The following is a 21,999-nucleotide window of genomic DNA, read 5'->3' as shown; positions in this document are numbered from 1 at the left end:
TAAGGCAGACTGCATTGTTGGTTTTGTCTTAAATTGCTAAATATTTATTAATTTATACTGTGATGATTTGTTTATAATATTCCTGACTCTGGCGCCAGTGAATATTCGAGCTCGAATAATTCCAACTCTGGCATTGGTAAAAATTCGTAGCTACGACAAATAAAATTTGATCAATATATTTTTTTTTTATTCCTTACTCTAGCGCCAGTCAATAAATAAATAAATTTATTTTTAAGCATGCACATATTTTATTTTTCTAGCTAAAGAAAATAAAAATACAACGAATAAGAATAATATAAATTTAAACCGGTATTTTTATTCCTGACTCTGGCGTCAGTGAATAAACCAGTAAATTTATATTATTTTTATTCATGCATACACATTTTTTAATTTTTTCTATTTTTAATTTTTTCTGTTTTTTTCTATTTTTTCTATTTTTATTTTTTTGGGCTGGGCCCAGCTCAGCCCACATGGGCTGGGCTGGACCCAGCTGACCCGGTTGTGACATGATTAATTAAATAGATTAATTATATTGAAAACAAGTAAAATGAAATAAATGAAGAATGAATTAAAATTTGGGTTAAGGGCAACATGATTGGAAGTTTTTGGGGTTTAATTAAACTTTGGAATTAATCTAATTAAGCTTGGAATTAATTTAATTAATCCAATTAAGGGCTTAATTGGAGAATTAATAAGTTTTGAGATTTAATTAAGCTTGAAATTAATTTAATTCATCCAATCAAGGATTTAATTGGAGAATTGATAAGTTTTGAGACTTAATTAAGCTTGGAATTAATTTAATTAATCCAATTAGGGGCTTAATTGGAGAATTGATAAGTTTTTGGACTTAATTGGCTTTGAATTAATTTAATTAATGAAATCCGAGGACTTAATTGAAGAAATATCAAAGTTTGGGGTTTAATTGGGGTCCAAATTGCAAACATTAAAATCCAAGGACCAGATTGAAAATGGCGCGGAAATGCAAGGATCCAATTAAAGTTTATCCAGGGGCTTATTTACAAACATTTCAAAACTTCAAGGACCAGATCATAAATAGCAGTTGATGGGAAAACGGAGCCGTTTCTTGGACAAAACTATTCACTGTCTTCTTCCTCCGTTTCATCGGTTTCCAGCCAACGCTTAAGTTTCAGCATTGAAGGCACTTAAAGGGTCGGTTACACTGGGCATTTAGGAGGCTTGCCGTTACCACCGATTGTGGTCTTATAAAAGGAGGAGTCGCAGCCAACAAAAGAGGGAGGAAAATAAAGGGAGAAACCCAGGGGAGAAGGCTAGGAACCAGTGGAGAGAACACTGAAAACCAGAGAGGAAAACAAGGGATTTTGGGACTGAAAAGAGAGAAACAGGGAGGGACCGGAGACAAAAACCCAGGAGCAAAACCAGAGAAAGAAAGCCATGCACGGCAGGGAGAGAGACTAAAACCAAAGGAAAACCAGAGAAAAAAGGCAGAACCGAGGGAGGAAAAAGCCATGCACGGGAGGGGGAAGAGATAGAACTGAGGGGGAAGAAATCACAGAACACAGAGACAGAGAGAATAAGAAATAAACACGGAAGGAGAGACTGGACAAAGGAGAAGAGAAACAGCCCGCCACCACGCCATCGTCATCGTCTTCGTTCCTGTGCGTCCAGCTCCAACACCAGGCAGAAGCAGAGAGGAGACGAACGAACAGGAGGAGGAAGGAGAGACTGGACAAAGGAGAAGAGAACAACCCGCCACCTAGCCAGTCATCATCTTCGTCTCCGGCAGCACCTGAACCAGGTAAGTCTTCTCTGCACTCCTGCATTATAATTCACTACCCAACCGGTCACAACCGGGTCAGCTGGGTCCAGCCCAGCCCATGTGGGCTGAGCTGGGCCCACCCCAAAAAAATAAAAATAGAAAAAAACAAAAAAAACAAAAAAAATTAAAAATAGAAAAAATTAAAAAATGTGTATGCATGAATAAAAATAATATAAATTTACTGGTTTATTCACTGACGCCAGAGTCAGGAATAAAAATACCGGTTTAAATTTATATTATTCTTATTCGTTGTATTTTTATTTTATTTAGCTAGAAAAATAAAATATGTGCATGCTTAAAAATAAATTTATTTATTTATTGACTGGCGCTAGAGTAAGGAATAAAAAAAAATATATTGATCAAATTTTATTTGTCGTAGCTACGAATTTTTACCAACGCCAGAGTTGGAATTATTCGAGCTCGAATATTCACTGGCGCCAGAGTCAGGAATATTATAAACAAATCATCACAGTATAAATTAATAAATATTTAGCAATTTAAGACAAAACCAACAATGCAGTCTGCCTTAGGCAGAACGTTTAAGGGGTGATAATATCTTCCCTTTTACATAACTAATCCCGAGTCATAGAATCTCTGTTGACCAGTTAGGGTTCCTAGTGACCATAATACTAGATGACGACTCCTCAAACGAGACATTTTTCCTTAAAAGAACCGGATGCCAGAAATCTGTTCTTTTTCCATAATTCAAGAGAATTAATTTTTAGGGTCGCCACGATGTCGGGTGCGACAAACCTTATCAGTTTCAAGCATCCAAATTGGATACTTTTATTTTCACAGTTTCTTTAAACTGCACTGATATATATATCTCAGCTTCACGATTAGGTTAATCAATACAAAATATTTATGGGATTGAACTATCAAAGGCGAAAAAAGAAACACAAGAATCCTAAGAGACAAGGAAAGCTCACAAAATATGACAAAAAAAACACTAATTTTCTCTAACTTGACTACCACAACGTAGTAATAACATAACATGTTATTTGTTGCAGCAGATGGAAAAACAACAGGATCAAGATTTTGGGTCATCAACCGTTTCAATCACCTTGCACTACTAAAAAATATGGTAATTAGCAACGGACAATTCCGTTGCAAATACAACTGAAATCCGTTGCTAAAACAATTTAGCAACGGAATCAGCAACGGCACAAATCGGATGCAGATTTGTCGTTGCTGATTTGTTTGCAACGGATAAATCCGTTGCTGATTTCGCAGCAACGGAAAATCCGTTGCTTATAAAAAGCAACGGATAATCCGTTGCAAAACTAGCAACGGATTATCCGTTGCTAGTTTGATGAATCAGCAACGGAGAATCTGTTGCTGATTCATGCATCAGCAACGGACTCTCCGTTGCTGATGCACGCTGATGCCTGCATCAGCAACGGATAATCCGTTGCTGATGCAGGCATTAGTTGCAATCACCAACGGAGAATCCGTTGGTGATTGGATTATTATATTTTTATTAAATTAATTTTTATTTATTTATTAAAATGATTTTTAATTAATTTATTTATTTATTTATGGGTAGTTTACAAATTGTAGAATATATATAACCAACATAAATTAATATTAACAATAATTAATAAAAAATAGAATAAAAATAATATTCATATTATAAAAATTTAGTTAAACTTGCATTAATACAATTAAGTTCAAATACAAAAAAAACAACAAAAGATACAATTATGGTTCTGGTTGCGAAGACGAACCATGATATTGTTGATCAGGATATAAAGGTCGAGGTGTAGGTCGATAAATTGGTTGAGATGTGGGACCCATAGATGTCATTATCTGAGGAGCCATATGTGGCAGTATTGATGGAGTCAAAGGTGATGGCATACCTTGATCAATATTTGATGTCCCGCCATGATATCCAAGATTGTTCACAAGATATTCTTGCATGGAATCCATCTGCCGTTTCATTGCAAAAATCAAATCATCTTTTTTCTTTATCTCCTCTTGCAATGCTCGATATGATGAACTGGGATATGATGACTCCACCGAGTAGGAATGTGATGAAGAGCTTGGACTAACTATAGATTTTGGCATACGAGGTGCACCATATACCCTACCCTTTGTAACTCCTCCTGAAGCCGCACACCAAGCTGCTCCATCAAATGAAGGATGATTTTCCCGATCAGTTCCATACTTTGAAATCATCTCCATTTTATAATTTTCCTACAAATAAAATACATGCAACAATAAATTAATTTGAATGTTAAATAATACTTGAGTTATATTAAGAAATAATCAAATAAAAATACATACAACCACTTTTTTTGACTTGTTATCGACGAAGCTACCAGACTGCTTGGTACTTTGATGCAAAGCTGAAAAGACATCATCCCATGGAGGTTCTTTTCCACCAGCTTCCTCTTGCTTTCAAGATTAATAAATATTATAAAAGATAAATTTATAAATTTTAATTCATTATCTTAAGCATAAAAAAAATATATCCTTACCATGTTAGCTCGATATGATGCAAATGACACCGTTCCTCCAGAATGAGTGCTTATTTTGCCATCTGTTTGGGATAATCGATTCCTCCTAGCAGATTCAGACCTCCTTTGAAATTCAGGGGTGGACCAAACATCTTTGATCATTTGATTCCAATCATCATTGTTTATCCAGGTAGGACCTTTATCAAGGCAATCTATAATATTTGTTGTGTTTTCTTTTGCCATGGCATTCTTGCGAGCTCGTGTCAATTGTTGATTCAAAGCTATCCTAGCCTTATCTTCCCAAATATTACGAACAATCGACTCATCTTCCTCAGAAAAGGAATATTTTTTCTACCAAATAATATATATACCAAGTAAAAAGAGTGCACAAAATTTCAAATTATATAAATAATTAATCATATTGTGTTATCTTGTTCAGAATTTGCAAGAAAATGTAATAACTAAAGAAATTAAATGATATTAAAGAGTAAACAAGAAATAAGAACAAATTATAACACAAATCAGTCATAGCTATTCAGTTGATAATTTTCATAATGCTACATTAAAGTGATCAAAATTAAAAAGAATATTATGGCAATTAGTGTTGGTTCTTACCTTAAACTCTCTAAAAAGTTCATCCCTGCACATGGAATCTACTTTTTCCCAAGAGTGCCATGCTCCCTTAAAATTGGACCTCAAAATATCTCCAATTGCACGTCCACATGATGCATTATTGAACCTGAAAATACATAATAACAAACTTATATTAAACAAATAATTATACAATAATAAGTAATTTTTTTCATACCTGAAAATATAACCTTAATCAGTTAGTTATTAAAAAGTTGAACTTACTCTGTTGTTCCATACAAACAAAGCTCTTTTTTTCTTGTTATTGGATCCATTGGCGTGTCAAAACCCTTCCTTTTCACAATTTGATCATAATTGTATGGAGAAGATGTTGAACCGTGATATGATGGAACACCATCTTCATCCTCATCACATACACCTCTCACATTACTACCGTCTCCCTCATCTGCATCTCTAATGTTCACATCATCATCATCACCATCAACTCTCCCATGACTCCCATATAAATTATGTCCTCCATAAACAAGTTGGTTATCTCGAGAGAAACCTCCTTGAGTTTGAAGCAAATCCTGAAAACGAAATCCCTCACAATATTGATATGCATCAACCCTCCCATAATCATGTTGAGAAGGATGTGTACTCCCCAAATGAGGTATATAATACTCATTTGTGTTCTGATACACAGGTTGATGAACTGTGGATGCTTTGTTATTATGCCTTGATGTAGTTTGAAATGATTTGGATGAAGTGGACTTGTCACTCCTTGATGTGGACCTGTCACTCCTAGATTCTAATATGGATCCTCGTCGAGGCATACTAAAAACCAGAAAAAATATATACATTATCATATGAATATATACAACATAACAATAATAGCCATCACTCCGAAAAATATTATACTTCAAATAAAATAATTACTGCAACAAAACCAAATATGTAAATAACATCAAGACAATTTCATTAAGCATTCTTTGCAATGACAAAAATCAGCCATGAAGTTTAAATTGTCATAAGCCAATTAACACAAACAATAAAAAAAGATAAAATTCTAAATAATTAATTAAGCAGAAATCAAAATTTATGAGTATGCTTACCTTAATGTTTGGTCCTATAAATCAAAAGATTGAGTAGGAAAAACCCTTTCTTTCACGCTTCAGCACCTATAAGCAAGAAAACAAATCACAAAATAAAATATAACATCAAAATCACAATTTAAAGATTGATACTTGAAAGGTTATAAATGGTTTCAAAGGTCAATGAAAATGATTTATGTAATGTGATGCATAACCACACACTTGAATAAAATAATAATAAAACAAAACATTGAAAGCCTAAATATTGTCAAATAATATGAAATCATCCATACATATAATAAAGATAATTCATTACATATACTACGAAATAAAATTAACTTGTGCTACTCATTATTATCATCACTCCTAACCATCACCACCATAACAATCATCCTCATCATCATCATCATCATCATCTTCTTCTTCTTCTTCTTCTTCTTCTTCTTCTTCTTCACCATCACCATCTTCTTCTACTTCATCATCTTTGTTTCCCCAATTTATGTCAAGTTGAATCAATTCATGTTGCCCGATTTCTTCATAATGAGATGATTCAACAAGTATATTTGGATCATCAAGTGTTTGAGTAGGAAGGACAAGAGATGGTTGAGAAATCTCATCTGATTGATCAACATCAAATGATCTCACATTGTTTGCATCTTCAATAAATTCACCCATATCAACATTATAACGACTTCTAGCAGTTGTCTTAATAACCGTCCACCATTCAGATGATTTATTACCAGGTGGATATGTATAGTAGACTTGTTGACATTGTTGTGCTAACACGAAATCTTCATTTCCGTGTAGTCGAGATGTATGCTTGATTTCAACCAAACCATTCGAAGGATGCACTCTAATCCCTCGTTTTGTATCATACCAATTACATTTAAACATAAATAACTTGCACTTACTCCCCAAGTATTTTAGCCGAACAACTTCTTTAAGCATTCCATAATAATCACGTTCATCATCATCATAACAACTTCCTTTCACACAAACTCCACTATTCATTGTCTTTTTAAAACGACCATAACGTTGAGTATGAAATTTAAAACCATTCACATAATACCCATTATAACATTTCACTGAAGTTGAAGGGCCCATAGCAAGTCCAAAGAGCTGATTTTCAATTCCATTAGATTGGTATTCCACCTAGCATAATAGTTAACTCCATAAGAAATAATGATTTAAAAGATATTAATAATATTTTTAAAGTAGCTAATTGACATAAAAATATAAATTAATTTTATTACAACACTTACATTATTTTTTAACCAATTTGGAAAAATTGTTTCACATAATTTTTCTATTTCACCATCACTGGCATGTGATTGTTGTGACTTTAGCTCTTGTCGACATTGCCTAAAATTTTAAAATGTTAAAGTTAATAACAAATTATTATAAATTTAATACAAAATAATATTTCATACTTACTCTAAATAAGGCTTCAGTTCTTGACAATTGAATATCACATAGTTATGCGCAATTTGCATTTCAGCATGTGACAACTGCCTTCTATAAAATCTTTTGGATAATTTTTTCCCTGGATAGGAAAAAATAGAGAGACATCCATCTACACTTCTAAGGCCACCATCATCATTCCGTGGAACTCGATTCCAAATTGTTTGCACGTCATCACCAAAATAATGAGATGCAAAATTGGTAATTTCATCAATCAAGTATGCTTCACATATGGAACCCTCAACTTTAGCTTTATTGGTCACTTTCTTCTTCAGATAAAACATATACCTATATCATTTATGTCAATTAGTTTATTTTTAAAAAATCAAAAGTTAATAAAATTAACATAGTATGAAAACATACCGTTCAAATGGATACATCCATCGATATTGAACTGGTCCACCAACTTTTGCCTCGTAAGGTAGATGTATCGTCAAGTGTTCCATGGAGTCAAAGAATGATGGAGGAAAAATCCTTTCAAGTTTGCAAATTATTTCAATTATATTCATCTGCATTAACTCCATGTGCTGGGCATTCAAATTTGTTGAACAAATATCTCGAAAAAATACGGACAATTCAGTTAATGCCTCCCACAGTGGCCTAGGTAAGTAAGGTCGGAAAGTGGTTGGAAGAAGTCTTTGAATGAAGACATGACAATCATGACTCTTCATCCCTGAAACCTTACATTGTGCCTCTTTCACACATCTTGAAATGCTTGAAGCATAACCATCAGGAAATGATAATTCCTTCATCCATGACAAGACTTCTTGTTGTTGTTTCTTGTGTAGACAATAAGTGCCTTTAGGTTTGTAAACCCGACCACTCATATCTTGTTGCAAATGCAAATTTGGCTTCTGACAATACAATTGAATATCCAATCTAGCCTTTAAATTGTCCTTGCTTCTATTCGGACAATCCATAACTGTATAAAAAATATTGTCAAAGACATTTTTCTCAACATGCATGACATCAAGATTATGACGAATCAAATTTGTATGCCAATATGGAAGCTCCCAGAAAATGCTCTTCTTCACCCAATTATGCTTAACCCCAAAGCCAGGAATTTTATCATTATATGATGAACCTCCATTATGTCCCTCAGTATACATGGACACTTCATTTAACATTTCCAAACCAGATGGACGAGGTAAAGGAGGGAGCATTTCAATTACTCCTTTCAAAAACTTATCAGATTGAAATCTATATGGGTGGTTCATAGGTAAGAATCGTCGATGACAATCAAAAAATGTAGTTTTCCCTCCATTTTTTAATCTAAAAGCCTTGCTATGCTCCATACAATAAGGACAAGACAGATTTCCATGAGTACTCCACCCCGATAACATGCCATATGCTGGAAAGTCACTAATTGTCCACATCAAAGCTGCCCTTAATTGAAAATTTTCCTTTCTGTATACATCATATGTTTCAACACCAACAGACCACAAATTCTTTAACTCATCAATCAAAGGTCTTAGGAAAACATCAAGCTTTTTACCCGGATTCTTTGGCCCAGGAATCATCATTGTCAAAAACATGAATGGTCTAGTCATGCACTTCCACGGAGGCAAATTATAAACAGTTACAATTACTGGCCAACAAGAATATGTATTTGAAGACATGTCAAATGGACAAAACCCATCAGTGCACAACCCTAACCGAATATTTCTCGGATCTGATGCAAAGCTTAAGTGGACACGATTAAACTCTTTCCATGCCTCCCCATCAGATGGGTGCACCATAACCCCATTATCAGAATTATGAAAATGATGCCATGTCATATCTTTGGCATGATATGGAGACATGAACAGTCTCTGAAGCCTTGGTGTTAAGGGAAAGTATCGGAGTTGCTTCTCCGCCTTATTGGAACCTTTACTAGTTGGATTTCTAGGTTTGTATCGTGAACTTCCACAAAAAATCACAATTTATTTTCATTGCATCTACCCCATAGTACAACATACAGTAATTAGGACACACATCATATTTCTCATAACCAAGTCCAAGTGGTCGCATAAATTTCTTGGCATCATAAAAATTTGAAACCAAATTTTCATCATTAGGCATGCAACTTTTTGTAAAGTCAATAAAATTATTGAAGGCATTCTGAGTCAAATTTAAATTTGACTTCATATTGAGCAATTGTACACAAGCAGATAATTTGGATTGCTTGGTACACCCATCCCACAACGGCTCCTCCGCAGCTTTCAAAAGGTTAAAAAATTTAGTTGCCTCCGGATTTGGAATTTCTCCAGCTACCACAGGACTAGACACATTATCATTACAGAATGCATCACCAACCCCCATTGCATCCATAACCAGATTCCTATATGGATTCTCTAGACAAACATCATTCACAGCATGACTCATTATAATCGATGAAGGTCCAGCCAATATTGGTTCTGCGACATAAGGCTCCCCATGTACAGTCCAATTTTCATAGCAAGGTAAAAAACCTTTTGTCAATAGATGTTTACAAACATCATCCTCCTTTAAAAACTTTTGATTTTTGCACCTCACACAAGGACATCTAATTTTTCCCCCAGATATATTTTTATCAATTGAAAATGCAAAATTGATAAATCTTCTAACACCGGTAATGTATTCAGGACAAAGGCGACCATCCATAAGACGACGATACATCCACGATCGATCATCCATGTTAATCTAATTAACATGACAACACTAATAAGTATTTTTTGAAATAAGCATACTTCTTTAACTACTAGTACTTAAACAATCCTTTAAAATAAAATATGTACCACATGAAAGGCAGAGTTCCAACTACTTGAAAACATTACAATAGGCATGCCCAACAGAAAAATCATGCACGATATAATTAAGCAACCATGTAAAAATGGAGCAAAATAGAACTTACCTAATCCCCAAGAATCAATGGCACAAGGTGGAGGTTTTCTTATTGCAACCCAATTAGATTTAGCCAACTCTATTGGATTATATTGTGATCCAATAAGCCATTCATATTGCTGGAAAAATAAAAAAAACATAAACAGTATGTTACACCCATCAAGTTATAACAATTTCTAGTTTTTAAAACAAATCCAAGTTAAACTATGAAAAGCAAAAAGCATATACAAGTTAAAGAATGAAATTTTAATATTTGTTTGGTACTTGTCTTCTCATAACAAATATTTTTTCATTTTAGATATAACCTGAAAATTTTCATTTAATTTAATAGCCCCTGTTTTGATTCCAAGGATGCGTCTGAAAGGGTGGAAAGACATGAAGGGAAATAAAATGCACAGAGGGACCGGATGCTTGCTTTGTGTAAAAAGCTTGAAATGATCCAGAAGACAAGGTCTTCCAGATATGTGCTAGCTAATTGGAATCTGTTGGAATTTAGCAGGAGAAAAAAGCAGACATCTCCTTTTCAAATGGGAAATCATTACTTGCAATAAAATTCACTAGTTAGTAACTCTTGAATGGGGAACCTTATTTTTTTTTCCTTTTTCTTCAGTTTACCCTTTTGATTTTATGTGGAGTACTCAAGTTCTTGAGATCTCTTATAAATAAAGCACATGAAAAGAGGGGATTTGATTATTAAAAAAACAAAAAAACCTACCTAACTCATTAGAATATGGCATATAATTTAATGACCAAGCAGACTGGTAATTGCTTGATGTCCATAGATGTTGGTTCTCAAAACTCAAGAATTGTTTTTTTTCTTCTTCTTATTATTATTATTTCTATATTAAACTGGTTATACGTGTGCTCCCATTAACATCCACACAGTACTGTAGTCTTTGGGAATTCCAATATAAGCTTGGAAAAAACGAAAATCACCCACAGATAGTGTCCTTTGATGGCTCAACAAATAAAGCAAAAGAGACTGGTGCTATTAATTGTTGCATGTGCATCAATAAATCAAGAATCTTGTTTGGTCTTATTTCTTCCTGAAAAAACGTTGCTTTAGGTCTCTTTTATCTTGAAATTATTCAATCCAATTCTTATTTATTACTACATGAAATGGAAGGAAAAACAATTGACGTCTGTGCTTTAATATACAGCAATACATTCATTAATTGAAAAGATTGCTTTAATTTACAGCAATACATTCAGTAATTGAAAAGATTACAATAGGCATGCCCAGTAGACAAATTAAGCATAATCTAATTAAGCAACCATCAAAAAATGGAGCAAAATAGACTTACCAAAGCCCCAATAATCAATGGCCGAAGGTGGAGATTTCCTTGTTGCAACCCAATCAGACTTAACCAACTCTATTGATTTATATTGTGATCCATTAAGCCATTCATATTGCTGGAAAAATAAAAAACATAAACAGTATGTTAAACCCATCCAGCTTTATCAATTGCTAGTCTTTAAAACAAATCTAAGTTAAACTATGAAAAACAGAAAGCATATCCAAGTTAAAGTACCGTTTAGTTTTCATATTTTCATGGCAATTGTCTTCTCATAACAATTTTTTTTCTTCTAAGATCTAACCTAAAAACAGAACACTTGAGACTCATAACATGATCCATGGTTTCTTCTGTTCAGACTTGAAACGACAGCAAAGATGACTGAAATTAAAGGCTTTTATAATATCATTATATTTTGCATTAATTTGTCGTAATCTAATTATACAATATTATTATATTTCATTCTAATTAAAAACTATCACTTATAATAATAAAAAAATCTATATTCTTTACAGTTTTTTTGTCTTAATGTAAAGAAGTTTACGTTATCTGTGATGAAATAGTTTGTTTCTTTCCATTAAAGTAAAACAGTCACTTCAGAATCCAAACCATTTCTTGTCCTAATTATTTTTTTAATTTTTTGCTTTATCGATAAATCAGTAGATTGTGCCTACATTAAGCCACTAATTAGGATACAAACAGAATCCAACTAAAAGTAGCAAATGGAAGACAAAAAACAGAACATTTAAACATCAGTACTTAAATATGCATATTTAAATTTTGATACAAGAGAATCAATACACACCACTTAATCAATGCATAGGTATGTAGACTCAGTCAAATGAAATAAACCTAAGGTATCTAACAGGAACCTGAAACACAGAAATCAGTAACCTGATTATGAATCTGCTTAACTTCAAAAATTATCATGTGAATTTGGTTTGATATTATGATAGAAGAACATCATCAACAATCAATCTTTATGTCATAACCCAGCTTCGTTTTCAAAACAAAAGGCATCAGATCAGCAGCAGATAAGATCAAACAACATAATGAAGAACTACACTAATGCACTAGTATTGACAGAGATTATGGTAATGTTATAATATTTTGTCGCGCGTATTCATAGAATTCATTCTCCTCTCATGGTTTAAGAACACAAATTACTAAATGAACAAAAACAAACACTACTCATGGTTGTATCTTGATGTCAGAATACCATGCCCAATCAACTGCTATCAAATTCAATAATACAGTACCTGTAAGACCTAAATTCTAATCTGAAACCCTTCATAACTTTCACTATTTCGAGTGTTATCAAGCTACTTTGACTGGAAAAGTTAGTTGCTCTAAAAAATTATGTTGTGACCCGAGAGACAATGGGAGCAAAGGTGATAAAAGCCTTGTTTTGTTTAAAGACAATTATATGCCTAAGGAGATGAGAAAATGTGGAGATATAACATTGGATCTTACAAAACAGGAGTTTGAACAGAAAAAAATCATCCCACTTACACGATGATATGAAGGTATCTCATGGGGGAAAACAACTATCTACTGGCAAAAAGAAACCAAAGGGAAGCAAAAATGATTATAGCTCAACTGCTGGGACATTCAAAATATTTATGAACCGTAACCCTAAAAATTAAATTGGGGGTTTTGATAAATTTTCAATTACACATGCTTAATTACGTTATAGATCATGGTAAAAACATTTCATAAACACCTATATTATCGAATTAATAGCCTAAAACCATTATTCAAAGCATTGAAAAAAAAAAATGTTACCTGTGTTCTTGAGTTACAGGTGACCGAGATCGTTCGACATGACAGAAAAAAAACCTGAGATTGGGAAAGTTGGGTGAAAAATTTTTAGTGCAAGTTAAATTGCAACAAACAAAAACAAAAACAAAAACCATTAATTACTTACCTGAACTATTGAAGAAAATCGTGAAACACCCAACCCGTTTACAATGAGATACCTTAAACCAGCATGTTCGATGGTGATAATGATGGGTCTGGTTCGATTTTGTTCAGATGAAGGAGAAGAATTAGGGATCCTGAAGACGCGAAGAAGATGAAATGTTTGGGAAAAAGGAAAATCAAATCGATGAAGAGAGGGTGATTTTTCTACACTTATGGATCGATGTTCTTAGGGACGAAGGAGATCGACTGGAAGAGTGGAAGAGTGGAAGATCATTAATTTTCACCTGTTGGTTTTGTTCATTTGGTCTCGATCTGTTTGCATCTCGGTGTGGGGGGAGAAGTTGGTGCGGATCGATTTACCAAAGCCAGCAAAGAATAAACGGTTGAGATTTTATCCTTGGAAATGTTATCAACGGTCTTCGTAAATTTGGTTTTATATTAAAATTTAATTAATTATTTTTTACTTAGCAACGGAAAATCCGTTGCTAAATTCAACGTAAATTTTGCAACGGATTTTCCGTTGCTAAAATCCGTTGCTGATATTAAAAAACTAATATATGTGTAATCCGTTGCAAATCTGATACTGAATTTAGCAACGGAATTATCCGTTGCTAAATTCCGTTGCTAATTGCCCCTCTTTCTAGTAGTGTTGCCCTCTCTTGAAACCAAAATAATTCCTTCTTTTACCTTATAAAAACACAAACCATAAACCAAAACAGTAAGAAAATCAAAACAACTATGAATAAAAAGATAAAGAAAAATAATGATTATTAAAAGAGACATCAATGGAAGAGAAAATTTGTTTCTTTGCAATACCTAGAGACCCACCAAAGAAAAGCAGACAAAGTTCAGGAATATTGAAAGAAAAGAAACTGTAAAAATAGAAGGGAACATGTAATTGTATATCATGTAATTGTATGCACAAGTTTGGGAGATGAAGATTTTCTTTCTTGTTTTGCACAACTTCTATTAAAGAAAATAGGCCGAACTTTGTCTCGCATACTTGTAATTGTATGCAAGTAGACAATTGAAAATAGGCCGCGTAATACTTTTTATAATTAATGCTTCGTGTTTAGAAATATCTGTGATGACACGTATTTTACTCTTCAAAAATAAATGAAATTTGCTTTTTCGTTTTTCGTTTTTCTTTTGAGAATAACTATCAAATAAAGTTACATCTTTAAGCACTCAAAATTAAATGAAATAAATATTATTTTTCAATCATTATGTCTCACAAGATTTGCTAAAATGAGGTAATGTAGACTAATATTTGGTCTATTGGTTATGGAAGAGTAGCAATCGCTAAGAACTTTAGAACTTCTTGGGTTATTTTGTAATTTTTTAAATTTTTGGGGTGTTTATTACATTTGAGAAACATGAGGAATTGTTATGAAAATTATGAAAATTTTGGGTGGCTTTGAAATATTTAGTGTGCATTCTGACATTTATGAAAATTATATGGTTGTTTTGTAATTTCAGAACATTGATCGTTCTGGTTTTTTCAGATTGTATTTTTTAATGAAGATGACTTTTCACGGTGAAACTTCAAGAAGCTCATCTAGACTCTATTTGGGCTGATTTTTGCCTCATTATAATTTTTTTCTTGAGTACTTTTCAATGATGCATTCAGAATACACTTTCAAACATTATTATTTCAGGGTAAAAAATCAACACCTTCTATTTTTGCTTCTTAGGCTTTGATACCATAGTTGGGTGGAGTGGATGATTGAGGTTACTAGCTGTGCACCTCCATGAGAGACAAATACACACAAACAAACACTAAATTCAGAATTCTTTCAAACAATACTCAAGATTACAATGCTCTCTCTAACACTCTTTAATCTCTTGATCAATCCACACATCTAAACTCCCAAACCACATGCCTGATAATAGGAAAACAAAACACTAAGAAACCTTATTGATTACATCACCCCTTGTATTTTCTTCATTTTTGTTCTAATACTGCACCTCCTTCATTAATGGCTATTGCATTCTTTAATATTGGCGGTTGCCTCTTTCTTTCACAATTGCACCCACCCACTTCTAGAAAGTATAAGCTGATGATGTGTTATGAGTCAAGTTTAAATATTTAATCCCTTTGTACTGTTTCCCCGCCTTATGATTGCAATGTAATTAAAATCCTGAGTAATAACAGATCTTTTTCGTTTCTTTGTTTTCCTGATCTTGTTGCATAATAAATTAATCCCCCTCCTAAGGAAAATAATATGCAACCATCTCGTTTCCTCTATAACACCTAAAGAACCAGCCTTTCCTACTAAAACACTTACAGCATCGAAATTCAACCAAACCACTACCCTTTCACCATCAACCTTGCCTAATACACCACTGTCTCAGATTTTACTCTTGGTTAGATTATCAAACCCTCCGCAGAACTTTTAACAAATATGGTGTAGTAATTGTTATGTACATTTCACGACGACACAACAGAAGAAACTGGAGGTCTGGCTTTGTTACTATGCAAACAGATTCTGAACAACAGGATCGCCTTGGAAAGCTTAATGGAATATGGTTTGGCTTTGTTTCAACTGGGGAAACATACAAATTCCCAGCATCGGATTCCGATAAAAAAGCATGTTCAGCGTGTATCAGTAGCAGTCAGGGAGTGCGACTGCAGAAGTTATTATAAATCAGCAGTGATTCAGCTAGCACTCGTCAACTCCAAAGCAATGCATACCCTGTTACTCAAACAGAGCATATAAACGTAGCCCTTGTCATACAAGATAATATTATTAATGCGATCCCAGTTGTTCAACCAGTGCCTTCACTCGTTATAACACATGATCCAGAAGAGCTTGCATGGATGGAGAATAGCTTAGTAGGAGTGATAAGTGAAGGTGTTAATTATCAGGATATCAGGAAAGGCTTGCTTTGTAACGGAGTTCAATTAACGGGTTTTCGTTTTATGGGTGCATCACAAGCTTTGATCTCTGATAACGATGCATGCAGTTTCTGATGGGGATTTCCGCGACCGGTGATGAACGGATAATTTGCTCATCGGAGGGAAAGCACACTGAGACACAATATTTTATGTGGTTCGGCAAAACCGCCTACATCCATGGGAGAAAGTCAATATTATTTAGAGATTGAGAAATGATTCAATAAATACATGGATTTCAATCCTTTTCCGCAATATTTCAATGGAAAATCTTATCAACGTCGAAAATTTCTACTTTTCTGGTGTAGTTGAATTCTAGATCTTCGAAGATCTGAACAAGTACTACCGAAAGCGGGGACACAAATGGAAGGCATTCTTGAAACAGAAGTATTTCCGTAATCCATGGACTATAATCTCTGTTGCAGCAGCTGCTGTTCTAGTCATACTCCAATCATACAGACAGCGTGTTCGATCGTTCAAGTTGTTTGATTATGCTATCTCAATTGTTTCGTATGACTTCCACTCTGTGTACCTCACTATCTAGTCATTGTTAGCTTCTTAAATTTACCTGCTGTATTTCTCAACGAAAAAGCATCAAGAAGTTTTTTAATAAATTATGCTCTATAATGTGCCATGAGTGTTTGCTTTATGCTATACTTCAAACGAGGTTTATAATAGAATATTGTTAACGTGCGAACCATTTTAATTGAAATGCTTTAAAGCCACTGTAGAAAATGCTTCGACCACCTTTGATGCATTTGCTATATCCTGTACTTTTTTTGGGATAATTATCAAGAGTATATTGAAAAGGCCATAAAGCCAATAGCTAAAATGAAATACAAAAATATTAAAAAAAGAAAAAAAAACCTCGTTTGAGAGGGCTGAGAATATATATTATATTGCTGAATATTCCCTGTAATTTTTAACATTTATTCTAATCTAAGACTTTAAGCCTGAAATTCTAATATGTTGACAAGAGTTCTATAGATTAAGCAATGTGCTCTTCAAGATAGTATAGTACTAGTACTCTTCTGCTTGCTGAAAATGCCGTACTTGAATTTGAACAGAAAGATCAAATCAGTAAGAATTCTATTGTGGATTGCTATTGTGTTTTTTTTTACATAATTTTTTTTTAATGTTTTTGTTATGTTTTTTTCTAAAATTATCTTTGTAAATTTTATTTTTTAAATATTAAGCTGGTTAAGAATTGTAATTATAAGTAAATACAAGTTTTTCCTCACAAAACACTATGGATTGATACAATTTTTTCTTACATTGTTTTTTTTCCAGTTTGTTTTGTGTTTTATTTTTTATAATATATTTTTTTAAATTATCTTCGTCAATTTTTTTTTTAATATTGAGTTGGTTAGAAATTAACTTTGTAATAAAGCTTAATCATATGGGAAAAACACTGTAACTTTTCTCAAAAAACATTGTGGATTGCTACAATGTCTTTCCACATGGTTTTTTTTCTTATAATTTTTTTCAAATTATCTTTGTCAGTTTTATTTTTTAATATTGAGTTGTTTGAGAATTACAATTACAAGTCATTATAAATAAGGCTAAATCACGTGGAGAAACACCGTAGCTTTCATCACAAAATAATGTGAATTGCTATAGTATTTCCAACATGATTTGTTTTCCCTTTTTTTGGTGTTTGTTTTGTTTTTTTTTTTCTAAAATTTTCTCTGTCGAATTTTTTTTAAAATATTGAGTTGATTAAGAATTTAGCTTAGTAATTGTTTTTTCTTTAAAACATTGTAAATTGTTGCAATGTTTTCCCATATGATTTTTTAAAAAAATTATCTTTGTCAATTTTTTTTTTGAATATTGAGTTGGTTAAAAATTATAATTACAATAAAGCTAAATTATATTAGGAACATGTTGTAGTCTTTCTCACAAAACACTGTGAATTGCTACAATATTTCTCTAAATGGTTTTTTATTTTATTTTATTGAGGAAAGCACTATAGTTTTCTTCACAAAACATTGTTAATTGCTACAATATTTTTCCTCATAGGTTTTTTTCCTTCCAAAATTATCTTTGTTGGTTTTTTTTTTAATATTAAGTTGGTAGAGAATTTAACTTTGTAATTTTTTTTTGCTTTTTATTAACAAAAAAGCTAAATTATATAGCCAAAACACTATATATTTCCTCACAAAACACTGTAGATTGCTACAAATCATTTTGTTCAGTCTCTAAGTTTTTTATCACCAACACAACTTTTTTTTTTCTGTCATGAAATATTTGTTCAATCATACCTTTAGTTTTTATTACTTATCTAGCGCTGATTCATAATTATAATGTTTCTGTCAAAAAAAGTTTTTGACAACCTTGATTCACACAAGTGTTTGGGAATCTTATCCTTTGCTTGCCATTGTAGCAATTGTAAAGGAGCAATAGAACATTTTGGAATTTTCATATTAAATAGGGAGAGTCTAGTACCATTCTTGGCAGATCTTTTTGGACGCTGAAGGCAGGTTGACAACGAGCAAAACTTCAACAACTGCCTGTAAGTTTCTATTCAATGTTTTCACTTCTATCATGATAGTTTATTTACTACTAAATAACTGTGTGATAATCTGATGCTTTTCATATTATATATATATATATATATATATATATATATATATATATATATATATATATATATATATTAATTTTTCTCTTATTATTTCCTCTCAAGTCTTTATGCATGTCGTAGTATCTTACAACAAAAATCCGAAACCTAAAAAACTGAAAAACCAAAATTAAAAAGAATTAGATATTTCATAGTTAAGAGTAATTAATATTAACAGGATTTTATGAAAACTATAAGAGTAGGAGTAGAAGTAGAATATTAATGAATCTATTACAAGGAAAATAATTGAAGTTTACCCTTTTATTTTACAGCAAGACACCACTACTTTGCATTCCATAATAAAACATGAGTAAAAAGCTCGTCACTAGAAACCCCTTGAAAACTAACACAGATAGAAATAACCACAAATTAAGATTGATTTCATGCAAACTATTATTGTGGTTGTTTTCAGAATATATTTTTTTCATGACTTAGTGTTGGCATATACGTGCTGTTTCTAAACACCAGCGATTGTATCAGTTCAATCACAGATAATGGATCAGAGCGATGAAGTTTCACTTGATGTCAATGAGTTAGCCAATTCTTTGAGGGAGCAATTGAAGATCAAGAAGGCTTTCTCCCCGGTACGCTGCATCTATAGAGTCCCCGAACGATTGCGGAAGTTAAATGAAAAGGCATATACACCTCGAGTAGTCTCAATAGGCCCTCTTCACCATGGTAAGGAAAATCTAAAAGCTATGGAAGACCACAAAATAATGTAACTGCTGTTGAACCTAAAATCAATCTAGAAGGTCAAGAAAGGCAACCACCGCCCAGCCAGCCACCAGCTATTGCCGACCAGCCGCCTTCACACTTGAAGGTTGAATTTTCTTGTTTTGAATTCGTGTATAAATAGAGTGCTCAGCTTATGTTATTCTGTGTGGAGAAAATAGAGAGAAACACTAGAGAAAAAGAGAGGGTGTGTATTGTAAGCTTTTGTTGTATTTGTAAGCTTCTTGTTCTTAAAATAAAACTTCATGTTTTATCCCCTTTAAGTGTTTCAAAGCCACCACCAGTGGTTTCTCCCACCAACACCTGCAGCAGTTTCTCGGACAGAATTTATTAGTAAGTGTGGAGGACTTAGTTTATGTTATCAAGGAGAATGAAGCAGCATTACGTGATTGTTATGCAGAGACCATTAGTCTTAGTAGGAAAGACTTCGCAACAATGATCTTACTGGATGCTGTCTTCATTATTATGGTCTTACTGAACTGGAAGTACATGAGCGAGCTTTATTGCAGCGCACGTCTTGACCACATTTTCTATCGTCCATATAAGTTCTCTAACGTAGTGTTTGATATGTGCTTGCTTGAAAATCAGCTTCCATTCTTCATCCTCGAGAAGTTTTTGGAGCTATCCAGTGTAGCTGCCAATCCTGAGAATTGTACCCCTTACTGAGCTTACTCGTGGGTTATTAGAAGTACCGTGGGTTGACTGGGTAAAAGATGGCAGTTCGCAAATAATGAATTCCTCTAGAGTCCTGCATTTCGTTGACTTCCTAAGAAAGTGTCAGCAGCCAAAGGAATAGCGCCGTCCACCGAAAGAAATAGCTTCTTTTGGCGCACCAACCGCAACGGAGCTCCATCAATCTGGCATGACGTTTAAGAATCCAAAAAAAGGCTCATTATTAGACATAACATTCAGTAATGGGATTCTGGAAATTCCACAGCTAAAAATAGAAGACAGCACAGAAATTTTATTCAGAAATCTACAGGCCTTTGAGCAATGCCATTATAGGTATATGGATACTTTCATAAGTAACTATATTACTTTCATCAGCTGCCTCGTCAGGTCTCCTAATGATGTGGAAGTACTTACTCGTAAAGGGAATTTGAAAAATATGCTAAACAGTGACGAAGCAGTGTCAAATCTTCTTTACAATCTTGACCAAGAAAATGCTGTCGTTACTGATGGTTTTCTTTCGGGTGTCGGCGAAGATTTGAAGTCATATTGCAGAAAGCGTAGGCACAAGTGGATGGCAACCTTGAAGCAGGTTTATTTCAACAATCCATGGACTGGCATCTCTGTTTTTGCCGCTACTTTTCTTCTTATTCTCACTGTCATACAAACAGTGTGCTCTATCCTTCAATTGCCATAAATATTTAACCCATTTGTACTTTTATTTCTTTTTATGATTGCAATGTACTTACAATCATAAATTAATCTCCCTCCTAAGGCAATACAACTTGGGAATTTAAAAAACGCCACTCTATCCTGGGAATCACTGTCCCTATAAGGTCATGATGCACCCTTTATTCCTTTTATTTTATATTTCTTTTCTTCTAATATTTTCTTTCTTTCTTTTGTTTTCTTTTCATTCGCTTCGTGGGAAGTCATGTCAGAAACAATACTGCTAAATGATAAAAGGCCCAGGCCTCCACTTGAACCCTGATTTTAAGCAGGGTTGAGGATTTTTTTTTGGGCAAAGATTGCGCCTTATAAATTTAGATGGCAACAGCTAGCCCACTTGGCCAGTTTTAATTTTCTCAATGATCTGGGCTAAAATCCCAAGAGCTACACTAACCTGGGAATCACAGTTCCTATAAGGTCACGATCCATCCTTGCTAAGGCCACTCTTTATATGTGTAATACAATCTCTGTATAATTTGTCAGATAAGACAAAACATCATTCTACAGAGGATGAGAACAACGGAACTGTAAACGAGCAAGGCTTTATTAAGTATCGAAACTGAGTCTCATCGACATAATGGGCAGGATTATGAATTAAAAATATATTTGCCTGCAAATGAAACCATATTTTGCTTCTAGACAAATATTGTCAGAAACAATATTTGCCTTCACTTTCCTCTACAATTAACCCTGCGTAAAATCTGGTTTCTTGGGCCTTATATAACTGAGCACATACACAGAGAAAATTTATGTCCTTCAGCCTTCAAGGATAGTGTTCCTTTCAATGTTTTGCAACTTGAAGGTTAGGGTTGTTGACTGTTAATTAAATGCATATTAATTTAGATTGTTGTAAACCCTTATGAAAAAAAATAAACGATTAATTAAATTAAT

At 33.4% G+C, this 21,999-nt stretch overlaps 2 protein-coding genes and 1 pseudogene across 3 annotated transcripts; 1 reads left to right on the top strand and 2 right to left on the bottom strand.

Moving 5' to 3' along the window:
• Positions 1-3,346: 3,346 nt before the first annotated feature.
• On the bottom strand, positions 3,347-14,101 carry LOC140955386 (uncharacterized). 2 transcript variants are annotated; one of them, XM_073408049.1, is made up of 9 exons: positions 13,325-14,101; positions 11,549-11,657; positions 10,255-10,363; positions 5,943-6,008; positions 5,113-5,664; positions 4,873-4,996; positions 4,279-4,608; positions 4,085-4,195; positions 3,347-3,994 (listed from the first exon to the last, which is right to left on the bottom strand). In XM_073408049.1, the coding sequence occupies exons 5-9, from the start codon at positions 5,661-5,663 to the stop codon at positions 3,500-3,502; spliced, it is 1,611 nt and encodes a 536-aa protein (XP_073264150.1). In that variant the 5' UTR covers position 5,664; positions 5,943-6,008; positions 10,255-10,363; positions 11,549-11,657; positions 13,325-14,101; the 3' UTR covers positions 3,347-3,499. The 2 variants fall into 2 exon arrangements, with proteins under 2 accessions (XP_073264150.1, XP_073264151.1); XM_073408050.1 differs by lacking the exon at positions 13,325-14,101 and having other exon boundaries at positions 11,549-12,516.
• LOC140955344 (uncharacterized) lies at positions 7,229-9,804 on the bottom strand (annotated as a pseudogene).
• A 4,616-nt stretch (positions 14,102-18,717) lies between the features above and the next one.
• LOC118052569 (UPF0481 protein At3g47200-like) lies at positions 18,718-21,219 on the top strand. Its single transcript, XM_073408383.1, has 4 exons — positions 18,718-18,870; positions 19,459-19,697; positions 19,975-20,362; positions 20,529-21,219. The coding sequence occupies exons 2-4, from the start codon at positions 19,473-19,475 to the stop codon at positions 21,074-21,076; spliced, it is 1,161 nt and encodes a 386-aa protein (XP_073264484.1). The 5' UTR covers positions 18,718-18,870; positions 19,459-19,472; the 3' UTR covers positions 21,077-21,219.
• The last annotated feature ends 780 nt before the right edge of the window (positions 21,220-21,999 follow it).

Source organism: Populus alba, chromosome 3 (genome assembly GCF_005239225.2).
Source record: "Populus alba chromosome 3, ASM523922v2, whole genome shotgun sequence".
Taxonomy (NCBI): Eukaryota; Viridiplantae; Streptophyta; class Magnoliopsida; order Malpighiales; family Salicaceae; genus Populus; species Populus alba.
Note: the sequence above shows the minus strand (reverse complement) of the source record. Positions and strands in the feature narration are given on the sequence as shown.